We start from the raw sequence: 22,250 nt of genomic DNA, 5'->3' as shown, positions 1-22,250 counted from the left end.
GAGAGCGGTCCATGAGGCGTCTATCCTTATATTATGTCTATGGCTGTACAGTTGCAACTGTGTGTCACATCCATTATAGCCCCACAAACACAAACACTACTCTTGAAAAACATTCCCATTTGTAATACGCTTCGTTAGGACAACAGTCACATTAAGAAACATGATTTGAATCACTAAGCTACACACTAACTGCATTTAATCATGTTTTCAAATTTATTGATAATTCTATTGGACAAACATTGCAAAAATAGTAAATAATAATAATAATAATAATAACCCTGACAAGATGAACAGTTTTTAATTGAGATTTAAAAACTGTTAAATCTCAATTAACAGTTTTTAATTGTTAATTGAAAATAAAAAATTATGATTTGTTGTCATATTCTCATGACAAAAATATCAAGACAATAAAAGATAAACAAACATTCCTAGTTTCAATGCAACAAACATGCTAATGTCTGAACCAGACTAGAACTTTGCTTGGTGCTACAACAGGCCTGTCTCTATAACAAATTTTTCTGAATGATAAATTTTCCCAGAAGTTATTGTGATAATTGATAATATTGTTTTGAGACCATTGTCAAGTAATACAATGCTAATGGCATAACAACGTTTGCCCCAGAAAACTTGCTAAGCCTGGTGGTTGGGCGCTAGTCGTTCATCCAATGGTCCGTCGTGATTTTGAGTTAAAAAATGTTTAAAGTTGACAGGAAATTTGAAAATTTCACTTGATTATGCGTTATTAAAAAATTGGAAGATTAACACCTGAACAGCAACTATAAAGTCTGAAAAAATTTAAACATTTAAAAAAAAAGACAAATAAATAAGCAATGTTCAGCCTGGTGGGAGCGCGAGTAAAGCCTGGTGGCCCGCCAGGCTTATAATACACTGGGGGAAACCCTGCATAATGATACCATTCCTCAATGATCAATAAACTTTAAATTCTAATTAACATTTAACACTGGAACTGAAATATAGCTTACAAAACCGAAACAAATAAAGTGATTACGTTTCTGAAAACAAAATTGTCCTTCAAAAAAATGACTAGCTGAGACCAAAGCATCAGAGAGAGAGAGAAAGAAATATAATAAATATGTAAATGGAATTTATTGAGATAGATTTAATTTATCATGGGATGAACTGATTTGCTGTTTACTGTGACAGGCCTAGCTACATCCAGACGGGGTTAAAATCTGAGCATTTTCAGTGTAAATTACATCACATGTAACCAGTACAGCTAAGTAGAGTCATAAACGCTTACAGGTAGCAGCAACATAATGAAAGGACAGACGGGGAAAAGAAGGCGGAGACCAGATTGAGACATTAAAGTTGACATGACAGGGCCAACATGAGCCATGCTGTAACTGGTCTATAAATATTGACCAACCATCACTTGCCACCTGAAACCAAAGATAGATTGGCATGGCAACTGAGATTCACATTTCTCTCTTTTGCTCCTTTTTCGTCTGTTGTCAATAACTGCAGGTATAACAGAGACAACAGAGCATGACACACTGCAGGTTTGATGATATGTGGGGTTTCCCATATATTAGCATGAAAAACAGCATCAGGACAGAATGGTCAAATTAGCACATAACTTGATATAGATACATACCAGAGGTTCGTTGTACAAGTCCTTGCTCCTCTAAGTTTTTTAATGATCTGTCAAGTTGTAACCAGGCTTCAGTGATTTTTTATTAGCATTTTATAATGTAGACCAACACAAAGAAAAACAGAGAAGTGAAAGATACCAAAAACTGAACATTTTTACTTAAAATCTAACTGCTGAGCCCATTTTACTTTGCTACACCAATTTCTACTCAATTTCCATTAGAGTTCATCTTTGAGCCATCTCAAAGATTAACTGTAATAATTTATTGGTGATGTTGGTTTAAAAACAAATGTTCTGAGAAGATCTCAGATGTTCAAACTGCTAAATTTGGGATGTTGTTCAAAGCTTGAGATACTGTTTATAACACTGATTTAACCATGTTTATGTTTCTGGTGGTGTTTATTAATTAACGGTCCCCAGTGATCATCATCTAAAAGTGGAAAGGATGACACAACTAAGTGGGTCATGCCAATCATACCTTGAACTATAAAAACAAACAGCCCAGTGGCTCATGGTGACTCTGGAGGAGCTGCAGAAATCCATAGTTTGGGTGGGAGACTGTTGACAGGACAACTTTTTAAGCACTCCAGAAATCTGGTTTTGATGCAAAATTAACATTCAAATGTTACATGTTTTTGTACTTCATTTAGGTCTCTACTGCTTATAAAAACAGCAAAAAGAGAAAAACAAACAAAACTCCCTGCCATTTCTTTTTTGGGCAAGTTCATGTTTTTTGGTGTCTGGAAAATGAGTCATTTCAGAACACTTCTGACTGTCAAGTCATATTCAATGGGCGCTGCTCCGTTAACTAGCAACTCCAGCTAATGGGCTGTGCTCGCCCATTACCTAGCAACCCAAGCAGAGCTCCAGCACATTTGGTAAGCTGGTTTTACTGTTATATGTGCTGTACAATGGCTGCTGGAAAAGAAAAGTGTTTTGTTGTTGACTTTCCATTTAGAAACCACTTTCTGCATTCTTATTGGTTGTGCACGAGGTCCTACTAATGCTTTTCAAAGATGTGTGGTTGTATAATTGCATATCTTTTTGCAGCCATTTTCAAGTGTAAATGTTGAATTACGGGACGTGACCAGCAGCAGCTTATGAGGATTTAAAGGTACAAAACTTAAAGTTAACCTAAAATGAAGAGAGCTAAAAATAGGCAGAACTGCACAAACTAAAATCTCATTATCTAAGAATGACTGTGTGCAAAAACATGTAATGTACACATTTTGTGTCGCCCTGTCTTAACCTTTTCAAGAAAGCATAATGTGTCACCTTTAAGAAAAAGCTAACTTAGAAAGAATACCATCCAATCTAACAGAGCTTGAGTTATTTTGCAAAGAAATCCGTTAAAATATTCTTCTGACCTCCGTAGAGACACAATCAAAACATCCAGCTGTTATTCCTTCGACCTCACAGTCATGCATTGCTTTGTGTTGGTCGATGATATAAAAGTTTGTTCGTGATAAAACTGCAAACCTTTTGGGAATAATGCCAATAGTTAAAATTGAAAGGAGCAGATCTAGATGTAGATTTAACAGTCTGAGAGGCTAAATCGTACCTCTAAAATGATAATTTAATGGTGTAGGTGACTGCGTGTGTGTGTGTGTGTGCCTTCTTAGGGCTCTAACATCAGAGCAGTCAAACATCTGTATGCCAAAATATACTAGGAAAAAACAAGTTCAGAAAGCTTTTTTGAGCAAATCCTAGGTTGAATAATTTCTTTTTTAGATATTCGCATGCATAAAAGCAAATGGCATGAATCTTTAACTTACAAAACTAGACTCATACCTTTAAAAGAAGCCAGAGCAAAGCCGGTGAAGTGCTGCAATTACTGCGATATAAGAATACCAGTGATTACAATAAAAAAACACTCGGCTCAACTTTCAGCCAAAGTGCCTTGCCTCCTTGTCAGCAAGGCAACATCAGTGGGGTGGAACAACTTCTGTAAGGAGTCCAAGCCTTTTAACTCTCTGTTCCTCCAGTTCTGAGTCATTGGCATCGACGATCCCACCATGTCTCAGCGGGGAATTTTTCATACCACTATTAATGCACTGTGCAGTGTAGCATGGCCAGGAGGAGAGGAGGAAGAAAGGGAGGAGGGAGAGGAGGGCTGGAGAAGTGGAAAGTGGTCAGGAGGAAATAAATGAGGTAAGAGAAAGAGTTGCTTTGGAAGCAGTTGAATGTCTGATAGTGAAAGGGGGAAAAAGGCAAATCAGCTGTAATAAAAAAAAGCTCCTGAAATGTAGAAGGATAAAGGAAGATGTAAAAACTAAATATTAAGACTTTCTGCTGCTTATTCAACAGAGTTGCAGAAAGACTGGTTCATTTAGCAATCTCAAAACATAAAAAACATCTCTCACTGCTTATCTAAAAGATTTACTTTGCACTTCATAATGGAAGCTGCCCGTCTCAGTGAAGTGGTTTGGGCATGCAAGTGGATTTCTAAATGTAAAAAAGAGTTGTTGTTTTTTTCAGTTTTTCCAACAGTGATCTGAAAGCCAATTGTGCAGAGAATTAATTTTAAAATAAGTATTTCTCATCAATTTAACCCCAGCGTACAAAAATATGTTTTTCTTCCTGTTTCTTTAAGCACTGATGTAACAAATTACATCGTTATTCACAAGAACCCCACATTATGTTTTATATTTCAGAAAAGCAGCGGTCTGCAGGAAGGCCTAGTGGGTGGTAAGGCTTTTAAAAAGTCAACTTAAAACTATATAGACAAAGATTACAATTTAAAACAAGACTTCAAGGGGACTATTATAGTTCCTTGAACAGGTTAGAATAGATCTCTGGGCTAAACAAAATATGTTCATTACATCTTTTGTACAAAATTATTCGAGATTTTAGTCTGTTGAGTTCTGCCTGTTTTCAGAGTGAGCTGTTTTAGGACGTCCTGTCACTTTAGATCCAAACGAGTTGCTGCTGGCCACGCCCCCTAACTCCATGTTTACACTCACACATGAAAATGGCAGCAAACCGATGCCCAAATTATATACCAGTACATCTTTGAAAAGCAGTAGTTGAGCCTCCTGCACAACCAACATGAATGCAGCAAGTGGTTTCTGGATAGTGAGTCAACAACAAAACACTTGTCTTTTCCAGTAGCTATTGTACAGCACATCCAAACTCCAATTTGTGTTGCTAGGTAATGGGCTGGGCTCGCCTGGGGTTGCTAGGTAATGGTGCAATGGCCATTGAATGTGACTTAATCGGGAGGTTTTTGAAACAGCTCATTTTCCAGACAAAAACTGAACATTAACTTGTTGCCAAAAAATTGGTGGGTGTTTTTTTTTAAGAAGCAGAAACCCAAATGAAAGAATAAAAATGTCACTTATAAAGAAAAAAAACCACAAAACCCATTAAATTAAACCAAAATTATAGAAGAAAACAATGTATAAAATAAAAATGGGAAAAGTTCTAACTATTGTCCCATCAAAACAGGAAGTACCTCCATATATGGACGAAGTAACAACTGAAAAGAAACCCAAAAACCTTTTATGGAAAAGGTACCGACAGAGCTCAAGCAGGGAGTCAACAGGCAGCCCACTGAGACAACCGGAGCTGTTTGTTAGCATAATGCTAATATTGAGCTACAATCCTGAGCACAAAAACAAAAGCTGGAAATGTTGGGTATACATGTGATGCATCAGAAAGGTGGCAGAAATAACAGAGAGGGAATCATTAATTTTTACTAATTAATGTCTGTACAATTTCTCTATTTTAATATTATTTCACTGTATAAAGAACAAATACAGGGAAGCATGTTGCACACACAGATTTCACAAAGACTGGGCGAAGTGCACAGAACCACATTGTGCCTGAGAATCGGATTAATGAGTGGTGGGTGAGCAGCCGTGTTGTGCTGAAGCTGATTAATCTGCAGCTACAGCCTGGCACAGTCAACTGCGGCTTTGATGAATGGGAGCTTAGAGTGCATTTGTTTACACCCGCTTAAATATAAACACAAAATACACACATATATGCATTGATCCACCAGGAGTTTGCTTCATTTTGCAGGTAGAAATAAAAAGAACAGGTGCACAAAGGCTGCTTATTAACACAGCGCCTCGATTTGATAGAGGTTGTACTTGGTGAAATAATTTGAGTTTGTTTCCTCAGGTTAATGTTCTACAACAGCAGCACATTTTTTAACACTTCCTGTCAGCTGTCTGCTCATTTTTTTGTGTCATCTGCGGAACAACAGAGATCCTGTTCAGACTTGGCATTAAAATGTGTTCTGGCTAATTCAGATACAAGTGGGCAGTTTTAAGCATGACTGTTCATGATTGGCATTAAAATCTACCTTTTTTTTTTTGACTGATTTCCACCTCGGGATGATTGCAGTCAAATAGTCGCATTCAGAAAAGTCTTCCTCCAATCAAGCCCACATATATTTTTACTGAGCTGTGTTTGTTTCAGTGAGTGCAGTTTCCATGGTTTTGTTTCTGAAAAATCAAGAGTTTATCCAACCCTTATGGGTGGTGCACAACTCAGGGATGCTTTTAAGGGCTATTTGGTCGAAGATAAGACGTTTCCACATTCTTGACACAAAGTCCAACTTGCTGTCATGTCAGTGCAGATTGATTACAAACTTCACCAGTAATCCCTTGTATAACCAATAAGTTTATGGATTCATGGACAGAAACTAATGATGTAATCATGGAGAGGAGGGTGTGGTTAGGGGAACCTCAGGGGTCCTTTTTGAGATGATCCTACTGGAATCTGTTTAGTCCGCTTTAATCTAAACTCCAGTTCGGATTAATGTTCTCTAGAAAGAACTGTTTGATGAGGTGTGAATGTGTAATCAAACTCTGATGCAGACCAAAAAAGCAAACTCTGGCTTTAATGCATATTATGTGAACGCCAAGCGGAGTGAAGATTGCTCCAAAAGCAGGAAACAAACTATTGACCCTTTGCACTCTCCATAACTCCGCTCGCTCCGCCATGACAGACGTCAAAACAACCAACGTGCTCCTTTAAAACCTGTCAAAAAACAGACATCTGCAACCTAGTATCACTTCTATTTAGTTTATTTCACTTTAACAAATTATCACAGGGTGCAGCACAGACAAGGCTGCAAACCAAACTTATCGTTTTATTTTATAACTCTTAACGAGGAAAGATGGCAGTGATGGATAGCGGCGGTTAATCACAACGACTGGCAGCCCTCGGTTTATTCACGGATTTGTAGGGAACACGTTTTACAACGCAATAATGTTATACTTTAGGTATGATTAGAAAGATACCAAATATTGCATTATGGAGAAGGTAAGCATCTAATCATTGGTAACCATGGAGACAATGCCGCACCATCATGTAGCCTAGCATGTATGGAAAAAACTGGTTAGCATCTCGTCTTTTGTACGTTTTAATGCTGCTCCGGTTTAAGAGAAACTGTTTATGACATGGTGACATTAATCATGTGGTGTGAATTCAGGCAAAATCGATCATATCCATCAACACGTCAGGAGAGAGGAGGTATGGGTCGGTTTCTCAGCTAGCTGTTTCCAAGTCCTGCCATCTATGAGCCCCAACCAGGTGTGTTAAGTTCACAGACAAACTAGCTCGAACAAGTAGAAGCCATGAATAAACTGACAAAAGCAACTTTGGAAAACAATTTCAGTTGCTCTGTTCAATACTCCCGTCGCTCACTTCTGAGGCCATCATGGTGCCTCGAATAATTAAGTTATGTAGTTGGAAAGCGTCAATATTGCAGGGCATTCTGGGTAAACACAACCTAATCAAACCTAAAAGTTTAGCACTAGTGGGAGAAATGACTGATGGTCTTTTACTAAAGACAAAAGTGAAATCCTCCAAACACTAAACTCTGATGCTACTCCATATTTGTTTACATTTTGTGAAGGAGGAAGTTGAGCTTGTGTCTGAGGTTTCTGTGTCATTTCCTTCAGTAGTTCTTGGCGCAGCGCCACCACCGGCGAGGAGGTGAATAGCAGTTTTTCCTATTAGTTTGGATTGTTTGACACAAACTGCACCATGTCGATACAACGAGCAACAATGAGAAATATCTATTTAAGTGCAAGAGACAGCTGCTCCAAGTCATTATTACAGATTTATGAAGTAAAAATTATGTGTTTAACAAGAAAAGCTTGAGAGAAAAAATCTAAACCTCTCACATGTAACGCTACCAAAGTCTACAAAGCTGTAGGCTCTGGGACACTTAAGCTATAGCTGTTGGAGGCAGCTAATGAATCAATAAATGCATTTTTACATATCTTTGGTTTCCATAATTGCTGATCTGGACTAAATCAGCAGCTATAATTTGTATAATTAATCATTATTTCATCTCAGAGTACCAAACTGTCCAACAAATGGTCCATCAGGAGGAAAAAATAAAATCTTCATGCTACACTGCAGCTTCCAGGCTGATCTGCAGCCCTGTTACTTCAGTCTGTTTGACTCATTTGCTGTATGTCTTTTTCTCCATTAACCAGCTGCATTTCTATGACAGCAGCCGGCGGCAGCCTGCACAATTCATCGTCTAAGGGCTACATGGCTGTTGTGGTTAGTTTCTGCGTGTCCTCGACCGTTCTGAAATAGACTTTGTCACCTTTTGTCCTTTTTTGGGCCTCATCAAATATACATTTAGTATCCAATGTGAGACCCTCCAGTTGCAGAAGATGTCTCTACCAATGAGCTGCATTGGCTCACTGGTATTTTCCAGGCAGCTGAAATGACCAGTTTGACTAGCGGGGCGGAGAGAGTAGCAGGACTCCAGCCACCCTTCATTTAACCACTAATATTACAGGCTATTAATTATTCAGAGCAAGGGCTTATGACACCATATATCACTGAGTTCTGTGAGGGAAACTTTCCCGGACTATAAGAGAAAAACTGAAATGATTGTCCCCACATAAAATTTTTAAAAAAAATCTAATATTTTGAAATCAATCTGAAGGTAAATCTTAGTTGGGGACATTGTTAAAGGAACAGTATTGCATAAAATCAACTTTTTGAGCTTTAAATCATGCTATTATCTTATTCTCTCATCAAAAACACACCTGGAGTGTTGCTTTGATTCTTTCATGCATATTTGAGAAATATTTTAATTTCCATGGCAACCATTCAGCTGTGCAAAACGCCTGGGTGGACATAGCCCTGCCTTCGAGACACAGCTCCTCCTCAACCACTCAGCTCCTTCAGACTAGCCAGCAGCAATTAGCAAACACCTGGTGAAATTGAGCATCTGCTGAGCTCATAAGAACTATTTCTCAGACAAATGCTGAAAAAACATTGTTAAAGGGTTAATGGAAGAGCCATGTTGAGATGAGTTCCTGAAGGCGGAGTTTCAGAAGGCAAAGAAGCTTCTTAAAGGGACAGAGGCCCAATTTCAAGAAGTTAAATTACAAAGTCATTTGATAAATATAGCATTTCCATTATAACTGAAGTCAACATAGTTATGCAACTGTGCTATAAAATGGGACTATGTCCCTGAAAACACAAATATTGCCCCTTTTTGTTGGTTTGTAAGAAACAAAATTCCCAATTTTTGCAAAAAATATGGTAGTGCTTTTTTATGCGCATTTTGCTAAATAACGTCACCTCAGCCAGAGCCTACAGTCTTTACCAAGCTTCCTCATTGTAAAGACGATGGATTAGGAACTAATATCTAATTATGCCCTAATATGCTTTAATGCATTTTAAATAGAAGCTGGGTGTTGAAGCCATATTTGCAGCTGTGTCTGTTGGGAGTGGGAGGTGAGGACTGAGGAAGGGAGGCGTCTTCTTGGCAGTGGAGGCTGGAGAGAGGATGGGAAGCATTGATTCCTTTGGCAGAGGTTACAGCAGTGAAGCGGTTGCTGCATACTGAAGTCGCTCGATGCTAAAATGTTGCACGCGCCTCAATATGCAGTGAAATGCATTCCCCATGCTGCTGTTTTATGTCTAAAGAGGGCGGACGCGATTGTCTGTTTGAATTATGATCTGGAAAAGAGAGACTGCTTATTGATTTGGTACTTAGTGAAAGGGATGACGATGTTGCCAAGACAAGTGAGATTGAGCACCGCTGGCAGTCAAAAAGAGGTATTCAGCTATGGATGTATTGGTGGGAATACAGTGCACCGAATGCAAAAGAAATAGTCTGGCGCAAGGAAGCCAAACCCCGGCCTTGCTCACGCGGTTTCAATTATGAAAAGGTCACAAGTAGAGTCTGACTAACACACCGAACAAAGAGATAATCTCCTATCTCAGATGCATGCCTGTATTCTAACATAAACATATTCAAACTCCTTGTTTACTTGTTTGCACGATTGTTTTCCCAACAGTGTTACATTGGTTAGTCGTGTTTATTCTGTTGCTGTGTTGAAAGGAAATAAAATGTCCGCATAATATTCAAAAGATTGATTAGGATGCAAATTGCATTGCGAGTCCAATTGGTAAGGCTTGGCCCATTTTAATTGACTTCCGTTAATTAATGCCAAATGTGGAGACAAACTGAATTACTTGCAGATTTTCTGCGTGCTATTATCTCCCAATTGTCTCAGTTTGAAAGTGTAACTCTGTACTTCTTATTTAATCCTTCCTCACAATAAATGGCTTTAGAAAATTCAGAAGCAGACCGGAAAAAACACAAAAAGCATTTTCTACAGCAAATATATTAGTACACTTGAAGCAAGACAAAACTAACAAGTAACTTTGAAGTAAAATAGGAGCTTGTTTTAAGTCAACAACTCCTTGATATTGACTTTTTTAAAAGTTCTACTTCCAATGGTAGATTATTTTACTTATAACATGGAAAATATATTGTTATAAGTGAAATAATCTGCCAGTGGAACTGGAACTGGGTTGCTAGGTGACAGGCTGGGCTTGGCTATGGTTGCTAGGTAACGGTGCAGTGGTAGTTGATTTTGAAATAAGTGAAAAAAATCTGCCAGTGGAACTAGAACTCTTATTATCAATATTAAGGAGTTATTGACCTGAAACAGGCTCCTGTATCTTGCTCAAACCTGACTTGTCTTAAGTTTTATTTTATTTCAAGTGGAATAAAGGCGTATTGATCTACAAAATAATTAACCAGATAATACAACGAATAACGGCAATAACCAAACAAGCAGAAAAACAAACATTCAAGGAGGTATACATTAAAATGGATACATTCAAAACAAAAATTAAACAGAATATAATCAATTGGTGTCCCAACAAAAACAATGTAATTGTTTAACATTTGTGAATTAGGATATAGTGGTTTCTTTTAATCTTGGCAGTTATTTTCTAAGTGGAATTATTATTTTTTTGTTCTCTAATATTGCTTGATTAACCCAGCGTCAAGAAGGCCATTCTCTGGAAGAACACCATATTCAGAGCAGCAATTAAGTAATTAAAGAACAAATAGGGGCTTCTTTTAAGTCAATAATTCCTTAACACTGGTGAAAAAGGACCATTTCCACAGGCAGATTTATTCACTTTTTTAGTACTTTCTTGCTGAAAAGTGACTTGTAAGTTAGTATACTTCAAATAAGGCGAAACTAAGATATTTGCACTAAAAACTAGAACAAAAATACTTGGTAAGATTTTGTGTTTTTGCAGTGACGGAGAAAATAGGCAGTCGTGATGCTTAACTTTGTTCATTCTGAGATAAACCCAATCAAATTTTATTATCTTTTCACACAAAGAATGATTTCTTTTGAGAAAGGCACAGAAACTACTCAGACATAATAAGCGTGAGTTTCCGGTGGTAGATTGTGTTAATCTTCTCTATATCCAGCAGCAAATTATCTTGTAAACACATCAGTCCACTGCGGTCTAAAAACCTAAGAATCACAATCTATCTATCAAAGTGTGAGTTTACAACCTGAATGAAAAGAAAACAAATCAAATGCTTCTAAAATGTTTCTCCTTGGGAGTTGCTGTCAAATTGAAGCGGCGCTTCAGCAGGTATGCAATGAACCGTGGGTCATCTATTCGACCTCTTTGCAACTGATGAGACATTTGCGCGATTCGCGGCGCAAAGCAGAAAGATTCATATTTTCACACCATTAAACAGGTGATGCTGAAGCTCCACGTAGACGTATAGCGGTTAAAATTGCATCAAAGAGTGAGTCAACGCACCGCTCATCGCAAGATTTATGTCGCCAGCCGGTCGCCGAGTCGAGGATTTCCTCAGGAGCAGCAAATAAACATATTAGTGTGATCAGCCGGGCTGTGAGAGAGAAGAGCGCTGTGAAAATTAATGGTCGTCTGTTTCTATGAGGACTGAAGCGCTTTAGACCCAGGGTGACCTTGAAGGGCCTCGTTGGGGGAGTGATTGACGTGGCAACTGTTACCGTTGGTAACAGAGACAGAGGGAAGAGGAGGGATGGACAGACGGGTGGGCTGTTAGCCAGACGGCAGGTGTGGAGCGCACCTGGGAGGTTATGAATGAAATCTGGCTTCTCAGAGGCAAGACGATGAAACTTCTGAAGAGTTTTGGAGGAGAGAGGAGCTGGTTTGGCTCCAAGTTTAGGTCAGAAGACAGATTTCATGGTCATTTCTCACATTTGTTTTTCAAAATAGGAGCTAAAAAGAAGGATTGACAGCAGCAGAACTCTGATAAACCCACAATGGGAACGTTTCACAGCATTTTGCGGTACATAAAAGCTTGAGGCTAACAAGATTGGATCCAACTTATGGTGGCTGAAGGGGAAAGTAACATTTTTATAAAATAAAATGTATCCATGAAAAGAAAAAAAAACATGGCTGAAACCACATTTTTGTCCTTAAAGTTAACATTAGCATTGTTAGCCAGTAGTCCACAAGCTAGCATTAGCATTACAGCAAGCGAACATCTTTCCCATTTGAAGCAGATTTCTTCAGGATTTCACTTACTTAAAGCTGTTTTTAATTAAAAAAAATTTTTTTAACATATTTTACAGGGGAATACAACAGATCACATGATCACAACTGTAGAACTGCTTCCTTTTTTACTTCAAAATGAGAATATCCGATGACGTCACTTGTGAAACTAGCTAGTTTTTGTCAACACAGACTTCACTTTGAAAAGAAGTAGTCTTTTATATATTGAAGATTTTGTGTTGAGATTTGTCTGAATCGCTACTGTGTTGACATCTTGTCCAACCAAAACAGAAAGAAAATATTAACCATTTATTGTTCTGTAAAGGTTTTGTTGCATTGGAGGCTTAAAAATGTCCAAATTTAAGTGCTAGCCCAAGATTTGAGCAAATTGAAGTAATAAATATGTTTTTAACCACACCCTGTGTCCAGCAGCCATAATAGCAGTTTAAGGTGCTTGTGCGAAACACACTGATCTTATTGATCACAGTTTGGGTTCAGAGATGTACCTGTGATGTCGTGCTGTTTGAAAGAGTCGCTGTAGATCTGATGCTGATTGGGACAGTGCTTTTTCAGCCATTTGCAAACATCCTGCTGAGTCCACAGGGCCACTGGTTTGGACAGCTTCACGTATCCAGGCTGAATGAGAGGAAAACATTTAAAAATAAATCAAAAAGCATTCACTGAGCGGCCTTTTAAGTCTAAATCTGTCATGGATCATTTCCAAAAAGTCCTAAACTTTACCCCTAACTTCACAATAAGTCTCACCAAAATCTGTGAACTGATGTTGATTAATAATTTGACTACTTGCTGAAGATCTTTAAAAGTACCGCAGTTTCAGAAAATGTTTAAGCAAATGTTTTATTGTCCAAACCAAATGTGTGAAGATTCTCAGTTTTCCAGGTTCAGGAAGTAATTTTGTTTAAACGTTATCTCCCTTAATTTCCTCCTGAACTTGAGCAATGAAGCGACAGTCGCTTGTCCTCATCCAGCCGAGTAACCAGCACAATTCATCCATGTGACACTTTAAGCTTGTGCACATGCAGCCAGCAATGCAAAAGAAGAAAGTTGAAAAATGTTCAACTGAAAACGTTCACCCTTCGTTGTTGATCATTGCTCTCTGTCAAGTCCATAGCGAGCTGCAGTAAACTTAGTATAAGGGGGATTTTTCTGCCATAATTCGAGAGCACACCTTTTCATTTTGAAAACAGGACTTCATGTCTTTTGTTTTCCAAACTTCTGCTCTCTTTCAAACATTCACTGTGCTTTCTCAAACCTTTCAAAGCCCGTCTCTGCACGGATCAAATCTCCACTTGAAAACCTCTCTGCTCGCTTGCGAAACATTTTCTGCTTGAGCTCAGAACAAAAAAGTACCGTCACCTGGCAACCTCTCAGCCAATAGAATGTGTGCCTGTGTGGCTACTATCGATTGTAGCAACCTGCAACTATACATAATGACTTATAGATAACCATTAACAGAAAACATATATATTTATAAACCAATGAATGGATGGACGTTGTAACACGGTTGGTTCTGTGGATCCATTTTCTTTGGTTGGGTGAACAAACTCCTGCCTCAGTTCAGTAGCTGTTAGTGATCAGTAGCCCTGCTGGCGGATGTTTAGTGCAACACGGAGCAGAAAGCTGAGGTCGTTGTTTCTCCCTCCATCCAGTGGGTGGCGCCCTAATTTACCCTGAGCTGTTTCAATGCTTTCTTGCTGACTTGCAGGTGTAAAAATTAACCGTTTCTTAATATGCTTATGTTCTGTACTTTCTTCAGCTGCAGCTCTCTGAGCCGTCTTGGCCAACATAAAAATGGCTCATTAAAGTCCTTGAATAACCAGAAATGTCCCACACATTTCAGACGCCTCTCCAACCAGAATACTTCAACAGCAGGCAACGCCTTATGATCCCTCCTCAAAGTGTCTGCAGTGCTTCTGATTCTGATTAAGAGGCTACTAAATTTGCAAACAGAAGTGATTAAAATTTCACATCTACAACCTGCTCTTCGGGCTGCTTTGTGCCGCGGCGTAGCAGTGGAAAGTCCTTGGTTTTCCCTTTTCGCTGCTTCCATCATCTCTGCCCCAAATTCAATCTCCTACAGTCGCTGTCAGATGGAACGGGTTTTTTCTCCCCACAGCTTTTCACCTGTTTCTTTTCTTCCACCACTACTCCCACTCGCTCTATATCTAGCTTCCTAGAGAGAAAGAAATTGGGGGAGAGGCGCACGCTGGTTTGGGCATATGGTCGGTATCTCCGGGGTGTGGGTGAAATGACAGACAGCCAAAGCAAAGCAGGCGAGTGTGCGGACGTGTAGGCGAGGTCGCAACTCTCAGTGTGCATGGATAGATGTTGAGTGTATGTAGAAGGGACAGGGTGCTGTCACACGAAGAAATCACATTAACCATTAAACACAACTTGGCTCTGTGCTAATTAACCCTGACTGGAAGCCCTGAGGCGACGGAGTAGAGAGGAAAGCCAAGATGGAGAAGGAACCAGAAGAGGGAGAGGAGAAGAAGCTGACAGATGAGGCAACGAAATAAAAAAGTAAAAAAGAAGCCAAAGCTGTGGAGTAGACTCAGCAGATTGACGCGAGAGGCTCTCATTTTCCATGAACCCATTTGTGAGTCAATGGCCATCTGTGTTTTACATTCTGGACTGATTTAGCCCATAGCTGTTCTCCTCGGGACGCTACGAAAGGCTAGCTGGTGCCTTCCTGTTCGCCAACCAGCAGAGAGAGAGAAACCACAAGGTAGATAAAAAATTTAAAAAGGAGACATTCATCTAAAACTAACATTTTGAGATCAAGTTGTTTTCTGGAAACGGCAAGGAAATTTCAGTTCCAGAAGTCAAATATTTGCCAGAAAGAAAAAAACATTAGACTAATTTCAGGAATGTTCTAGAAAAACTTGAAATTTTCAGAAGTCAAAAATTTGCTTGGGATCTCAAATTTTGAGATCTCAGAAATTTTCTAGAAAAATTTTTTTTAAACATTTTCAGAAATGCAAAATTTGCAAGAAAAAAAACCCTAACATTTTTAAATACATGTCAGAAATGTTCTAGAAAAAGTTGGAAAGTTCAGTTTCAGAAGTCAAATATTTGCCAGAAAAACCTACAACTTTTAAGATTAATCTCAAATTTCTCTATTTGATTTAATCAATTGTCAGAATAATCAATGAGTTAATCAATAACTAAAATAATCATAAGCTGCAGCCCTGAACATGTCAACATGTGTAGTAGCGACTGATGTTTTTGCATTAGCTGCTCTTTTTCTAACCTGATGAAATAACTTGGTTTGTGAAGCTCTGATGTGAAAGCGCTACATCAACAAAGAGGCGATCGTTTTGTGAAGACAATCATTTCCAGATACGGTGCGTTTTTGGTGCCAAGATTGTCAGACTGAGTTTAAAACAATTTGCAATTTGCTTCGAGTAACTTCATGTCAAATAGATTAAAGTTGTTCATAGCATTCCTGGAAAAGCTGAAATATTAAAACACTCTTGGATATTTTAACAGGAATTGAATAAAAATCAGCACAGTTTGTTTTGAAGCGTCTTTGATCAAAGAAAAACAAAACAAGCTTACAGTGCTGAGAAAAACTATTTCCTGTCTTACAGACGTCCTTTGTTTACCATTTAAATGTTTAAGATGAAATATTTTTTATAATCCAGCTGCACTGCACAGTTTTTGGTCAGTTTAATCGGATTTAAAAATCAAGACTTTGACTAGGCTTTTTCAAAACTTTTATTTGGTTGAGTCCTTCAAAAGTGGACTTGCTGTTGCATAACCCTCAAGGTCAAACCTGAGCTCAAGGTCAAACCTGAGCTCAAGGTCATTCAAGATTTTCTGCAGGACAGTAAATTGTTTTATTGATTACAGAAAGTTGTCCTGGTCCTGAAGCAACTTGCTGTTACGTTTTTACACCTGATGCAACCAGATCCACACTTTCAAAAAAGTGAAACTTTAGTCCACAGAACCTTTCCTAAAAGTCTCGGGTATCATGATGGTTTTTGGCCAGCAGTGGTTTTTGCCTTGAAACTTTCCCATTTACGCCATTTTTGCCTTGTTTCTTTCTTATTGCTGCTTTATTCTGGATTCTTTTGTTACCTCCTGGATGAGTTCTTGAGATCTTGGAGTAACTTTGGTTTGTCAGCCATTCCTGGCAAGGTTCGCAACAGTTCCATGTTTTCTTCTTTTGCACATAGTGCTGCGTTTCCACTGACCAAATAATCATGCAAATTGGAATTATGACAATAAATTTGTTTAATGTAAGCACGGCAATTTTGAAAAAACTTACGAAAAACCAGGATGTTTTTTGTGCATCCTAGTTTTCTGTAGCAACAATTTATTTCAGAAAACTGCACTGGATACATTCTTTTGCATCACACATGAAGCATGGTCAACAACAGGATGTTGCTACTGGAGGAAAAGACGAAGAAGACGACAGGAAGTAATGATAGCATGGCATGTTTCAAATGACTTATTAGAGGAATCTCTAAAAATGTTTTGTGCAAATTTTTAATGGAAACATAGCTACTGTTTCCCCCGATTCATTCTTGAATTTCACTCATTAAGGCATGATTTTTTTTTTAGATCTTTTGACCCACTTCCTGTTGTCAAATGTTCTTGATCCCTGAGTGTAAAGGAATGCAGCTTTCCCAAACTGTATAAGTCACAGTTTATAACTTACAGAGAGCAGCAAGACGGGTTTCTCATTTTGGTTTGGATAACTTTATATTCCTTTAATAATCTGAGTTCCCACTTAATTAAGTGTTTACATCCATACTCTTGCAACTTTTTTGTCACCATTTGTAAATAATCTGTCTTAATTCCCAACGAGACATGCACACTATACATTGCTTAATTGACCAACTCAGTTGCACATTGCTCTGGACTGGAGGATTGTTTGTTTATTTGTATTCTTCTATTCTATTAAATGTAAAGATAGTTTTAAAACTGCATTTTTGATTTCCTCTGGTTTTCGTTTTGGCTTATATAAAAGTTTGATTAACAGTAACATTTAGATGCAAAAAACAACAAAAGAGCAAAAACAGAATAATATGGTGGTAAATTCACAGCTACAAACCAGCTTTATACTGCACATTGTGTCGTTTTTATTGTTGTATCGGAAACGACCAATTAAAGTGTAAAACGCCCCAGAGTAAATGGAGCAACAGAATACAGCTTCCAATTTATCAGAGAGAAATCAATACCCCTCTGATGGAAGCAGGAACTCTACAGCAGAACTGAAACTAAAATCCACTGCTTACAGCAAGGTTTAAAATAAAACCCCACAGTAAATCTATAATTTTATAAACTCTACAATCTGAGAACTTAAACTGCTGCACAGATGTTCATTCCTGTCTGAGGTGATTTCTTGTCTTTATCCAGGAAGAAGCTGCAGATTTACATTAAACCGCCACACCAGCAGGATTCACTGTCACATACTGCCCCCTGGTGTCCGAACAGAACACTGCACCGAGATGAGGAAGGCACCTGCAAGGACTGCAACTAAGTTAGTTTGTTTTTCCTACATTTTAACTGTTATTTAACACTATGCGTACACATAACATCTATGTACTTTCTTCTAACAGGTTTTTGACTTTCCAAACTCAAAATTTCTGATTTTTTCCTAGCAGATTTTCAACTTTTCAAGCTCAGAAAGTTCTCGATAATTTCTGAGATTATCTCAACTTTTCAGAGTTTTAAGTCAGAAATTTACTCCTATTTTTTTCTGTCTGCCCCAATACTTTGAGATATACTTACTTTACATAAATATTTGTCTTGCCTTCGAGAGTTGACATTTTTTACATTTTGTTGTGCTTTCTTTCGTGCACAATGACAATAAAAGGGATTCAGATTCTATTTGTTTTCTTCTCTCGTCAGTCACCATTTGAGCAGAAAATTTGTTTTCTGAATCGAGTTATGAGTCCGACAATCTAACTGAATCGTTAGGTACTGAACGATTTCCATCTCTAGTCTCCAGCAAAGTTGGAGTTGAATTTTTTTAGTCGGTTTTGATTGGCACCAAGTGACCGGCTGCTGGAGGCTCAAAGCTCCATGTTGCCTCTGCTGTGCGGCTAATTGCCAGCTCTGCCGTCCCTCGGCTCCCTTTTCAATCGGCCCATCTCCCTCCGACCAGACCTGGCAGGAGATGAAACCCCCCACCCCACTTCTCTTAATTAATCTGAGAGACACAGACAGGGCGGCGGCGTCTGCGTCCCGGATGAATTACTGAGCTTTCATACGAAGCCTCTGTTTGAAATTGGATTTCCAGGCTGCAGCTTGAACACAACGAGCGCGCAGGCGACCCTTCAGAGGCCCCCGACCTTCATATTTGGTCCGGTCCATAAAACACAGCAGGGCGTGTTAAACCCAGATGAGATGAACTCACCTTGAGCTGCGTATTGATTGATGATTTGCTGTGGATGCTCGCTCTCCTCCGGTTTTTATACATCATGTTTAATCTGTGCTAAAAAGCTCCGACTCCATTAAAAATCCAAGCGATGATTCATCAGCATCACGGATTCAGAAAGCGATACGGTTGATGAGATTAACCGAAATATAGCTGGACTGAAATACAGACATTATGAGGTGTTAAGATTTAATCAGAGTCAAATTAAAGATCTTTTTTTTAGTCGTTTGGTCTTACAAATACAGCAGTGATTTGGTTTGCTACATTTGTTTGGATTAAAATATTTATTTTTTCTTAAAGTGCTTGAAATTTATTTTCAGTACTTGTATTTATTGGGGATTTAATGTGACAGACCAACACAGTAAATAACTGCAGAATGGAGGAAAAATAATGCAGATTTTTTTAGGAATACAGGGGAAAAAATGTAAGTTTTAGGATAAAAAATAAATAAAGCAACATTATAGTCATATTTAATTATTTACTATATGTGTTCAGATGAGGCTCGCACCTTTAGAAAATAACTTAAATGACTATTAAATATACTTTTTATTGAGCCTAGATATTTTGTAATTTATACGTCTGATTTAGTAGTCCAATAATTAAAAGATATTTTCATCAAATATCATTCAAAAAGCATCACAGTAGAAATAAAAGCTTGAAAAATTTACGTTATGTAATTAATGTAGATCATGTGTTTCATTTACTTTTCATTAACTTTTCAACAATATTCAGATTTTTTGCAGAACTGCTGGTGAAAAACTGAGATAATAACTTTAGGTAAAATTTATTATATTACAACAAAATATGTAAAATATATAAAATCATGATCTAATCACTATTCTTATTTAATGTATTTATTGGGATGTGACCGACCAACACAAAGTAAAGCATGAATGCAAAGAAAAAGCAATTTATCAATTCATAAACATTATGACAAAATGTAAAAAAATAGAGCATTAATATGTTTGATGTGTTTTGTTTTTGTCATTTTCAGCTCCATTTATTCATCATGAAAAGTTTTTTATTTCACTTTACAAATTATTATACTGCTTTGTTATATGATTACTTGGTGAAAATGAATAAAATCACATTTAAAAGTGCTACAATTGATCCAAATTGCCAAACTATATAACTGTATAGATTTTTTAAAACTGTAATAGGGCAACATGTCGTGGAAGATACAACTAATAAAATTCTAAATATTCAACATGAAATCAATGTGGAATTTTTTTAGGGCCTAAAAAACTGAGTAATAACTTTAAATTATTAATTTTTGCGATTTATTTTCCACTCCTGCCTGTTTTAAGGTACAAAACAAAATGCTTACCCCTGAAACAAACTAAATATTTGACATTCTTGAGTTTATTTCCCCCCAAAAAAGAGCAGCTTGTGTTCCTATTTTAAATAACACGGCTCTGAAAAATCAGATTTGATGCATTTAATTTGAAATCACATGCCAAAGCGCAGCATCAGCGACATGCAGCATCAGCGACAGCATCAGATACTCTGGGCCGTCGTGTCACTGTGACTTTAATTGAAGTGAACTTGCTGCGGCTCGGTTTGCTCAGCTTCTGCATGCATTAATGAACGCTTCTAGGCTGCCTAATGGAAAACATTAACATTATTCATAATTTAAGCTTTAATGCACTTGATCTGTTGGAGATTCTCAAAAAGAGTGAGGATGTTAACTCTAATGCAGACACTTGACACTGAGATGGCGAGCTCTGTCGCTTCAATTATACATTATGGTGCAAAAGTTTTAAACCAGTGCTAATTTTTAACAGGCCACCTCCAGGCAGCCATCTTGGCAAACAGCACTCCAGGCTTCCTGGAGGCATTTTGAGGCTTTTTTATTTTTATTTCATTAGTTTTCAAACTGGTTCATCCAGAACAAATCTCCACCCAGCAGTTTGGTAAACACTTTTTCTACCCAAAATGTTTCTTTTAGGTAGAAAAGTAGCATTTTTCACTGGTTGTCAAGACAACCAGCCGCTTGTTGTCTTGACATCCAGCGGAATGTCAAGACTTCTTGCAATTTCATCAAAAAACTTTAATAAGAAAACTATTTATTTACCCAAAGAAATGTATTAATCTGTTTAGCTATTAAAGAAAATATTCCTGTGAGTTTTTAAATTCGTTGTTATTTTAAGTGTACAAATTAGTATTTTCTTGATCAGATGAAAAAGGCCCTAATGTTAATTGTTAGCAATGAATGGGATTCTCCATAAAACTAAGCACAAAGCTAGTAGTAACCTAGCTACTAGTAGCATCTATTGGTAACCTAGCATTATTTTACAGATGCTAATTGTTTTATTATAGCTGTAGTTACATCTCATTAAATTAGAAAAGTTAGTTATTATAGTAAAACTTAAAAATGATTTAATATAAAACTTGGTTTCTCAGAAAACCGTACTACTACATCAGAAAATGATACAGAAATGGTAGCCAACTGAAAATCATCACCAACTGGAAACGGTTTTGATACTGCGTCCGTCCACTCTTCCTCCAGACTCTGAGGCCTTCATGTCCAAAGACAATGCAGATTTATTTTAATCTAAACGTGAACGTCGACTAGGAGAGATTGAACCCAAGTTGTGTGAAACATCTATTGGTCCGAACTCTTGAATGTGCTTTGCTTCTAAATCCACTTAAGTTATTCTTTTGTCCTTTGACTAATTTTTTGTATCAATATTCTTGTACACAGCTCTTTTTTGTTTTGTTTTTTTACCGTGTAATTGTCAATACAGAAGCCAAAAACCTCTGTTTTAGTTAGTCTTCTATAACTTTCTAATTGTCTGAATAATTTAATTCTTATGTTTTTATTGAGAGCCAACCATAATCAAAATTAATTCTAAGAGTCGAACTCCATCACAAGTTTAAACTGCTTAACTGCTGAAATAAATTAACCATTATAAGATAATTGAATATTATAAGCTGCCTCTCTATTTTAAAGTATATAGCAAAGTCTTACAGTGTAAGTTCAATCTAAAACATGTTTATTTGTTCTTAGTGTAGCTACAGTTTTCCAATGCGAGAAGCACAAGAAAAACAGACTGAAGCCACAAATTTCACCATCCATGTTGTTTATCCGTCAGCCAGACTCTGTAAGAACACTGACAGAGAAAACCGACTCTTCTTAAAGTTATATTACCAGTAAAGACATTAATTAATCCTTAAAGCTCTGCTTTGACAATTCAAAGTACAACATGTCTACCAGTGCCGGTTTTCTGGGGGAATTTCTACCCAGATAATCTGGTTTTACTCCAGTACCAGCAGAGAACCACCTCAGAAAACTATTTTTGTCCTGTGCAAATACGTTCCTGAAAAGGAAGCGCACCTTGTGTTTTAAACGAATCAGAGGCTCTGTCTGGTTTTTAAGTGGCTCATCCAGGATTTACACCGAGCCCTTTTCTCACTCTAAGTGCTTCCACT

General features: G+C 37.7%; 1 protein-coding gene across 4 annotated transcripts in view; it reads right to left on the bottom strand.

Annotated features, from left to right (window-relative positions):
* The window catches only part of samd12 (sterile alpha motif domain containing 12), a 110,295-nt gene that overhangs the window by 66,402 nt on the left and 21,643 nt on the right, over positions 1 to 22,250 (bottom strand). For all 4 annotated transcript variants that reach the window (XM_016663517.1, XM_016663516.1, XM_007577041.2 and 1 more), the window contains exon 3: positions 12,913 to 13,042. In XM_016663517.1, coding sequence (XP_016519003.1) covers positions 12,913 to 13,042 — 130 coding nt within the window. The remainder of the gene's footprint in view (positions 1 to 12,912; positions 13,043 to 22,250) is intronic.

Source organism: Poecilia formosa, unplaced genomic scaffold (assembly GCF_000485575.1).
Source record: "Poecilia formosa unplaced genomic scaffold, Poecilia_formosa-5.1.2 Scaffold426, whole genome shotgun sequence".
Classification (NCBI taxonomy): domain Eukaryota; kingdom Metazoa; phylum Chordata; class Actinopteri; order Cyprinodontiformes; family Poeciliidae; genus Poecilia; species Poecilia formosa.
The sequence above is the reverse complement of the archived record's forward strand: the minus strand, read 5'-3'. Positions and strand labels throughout refer to the sequence as shown.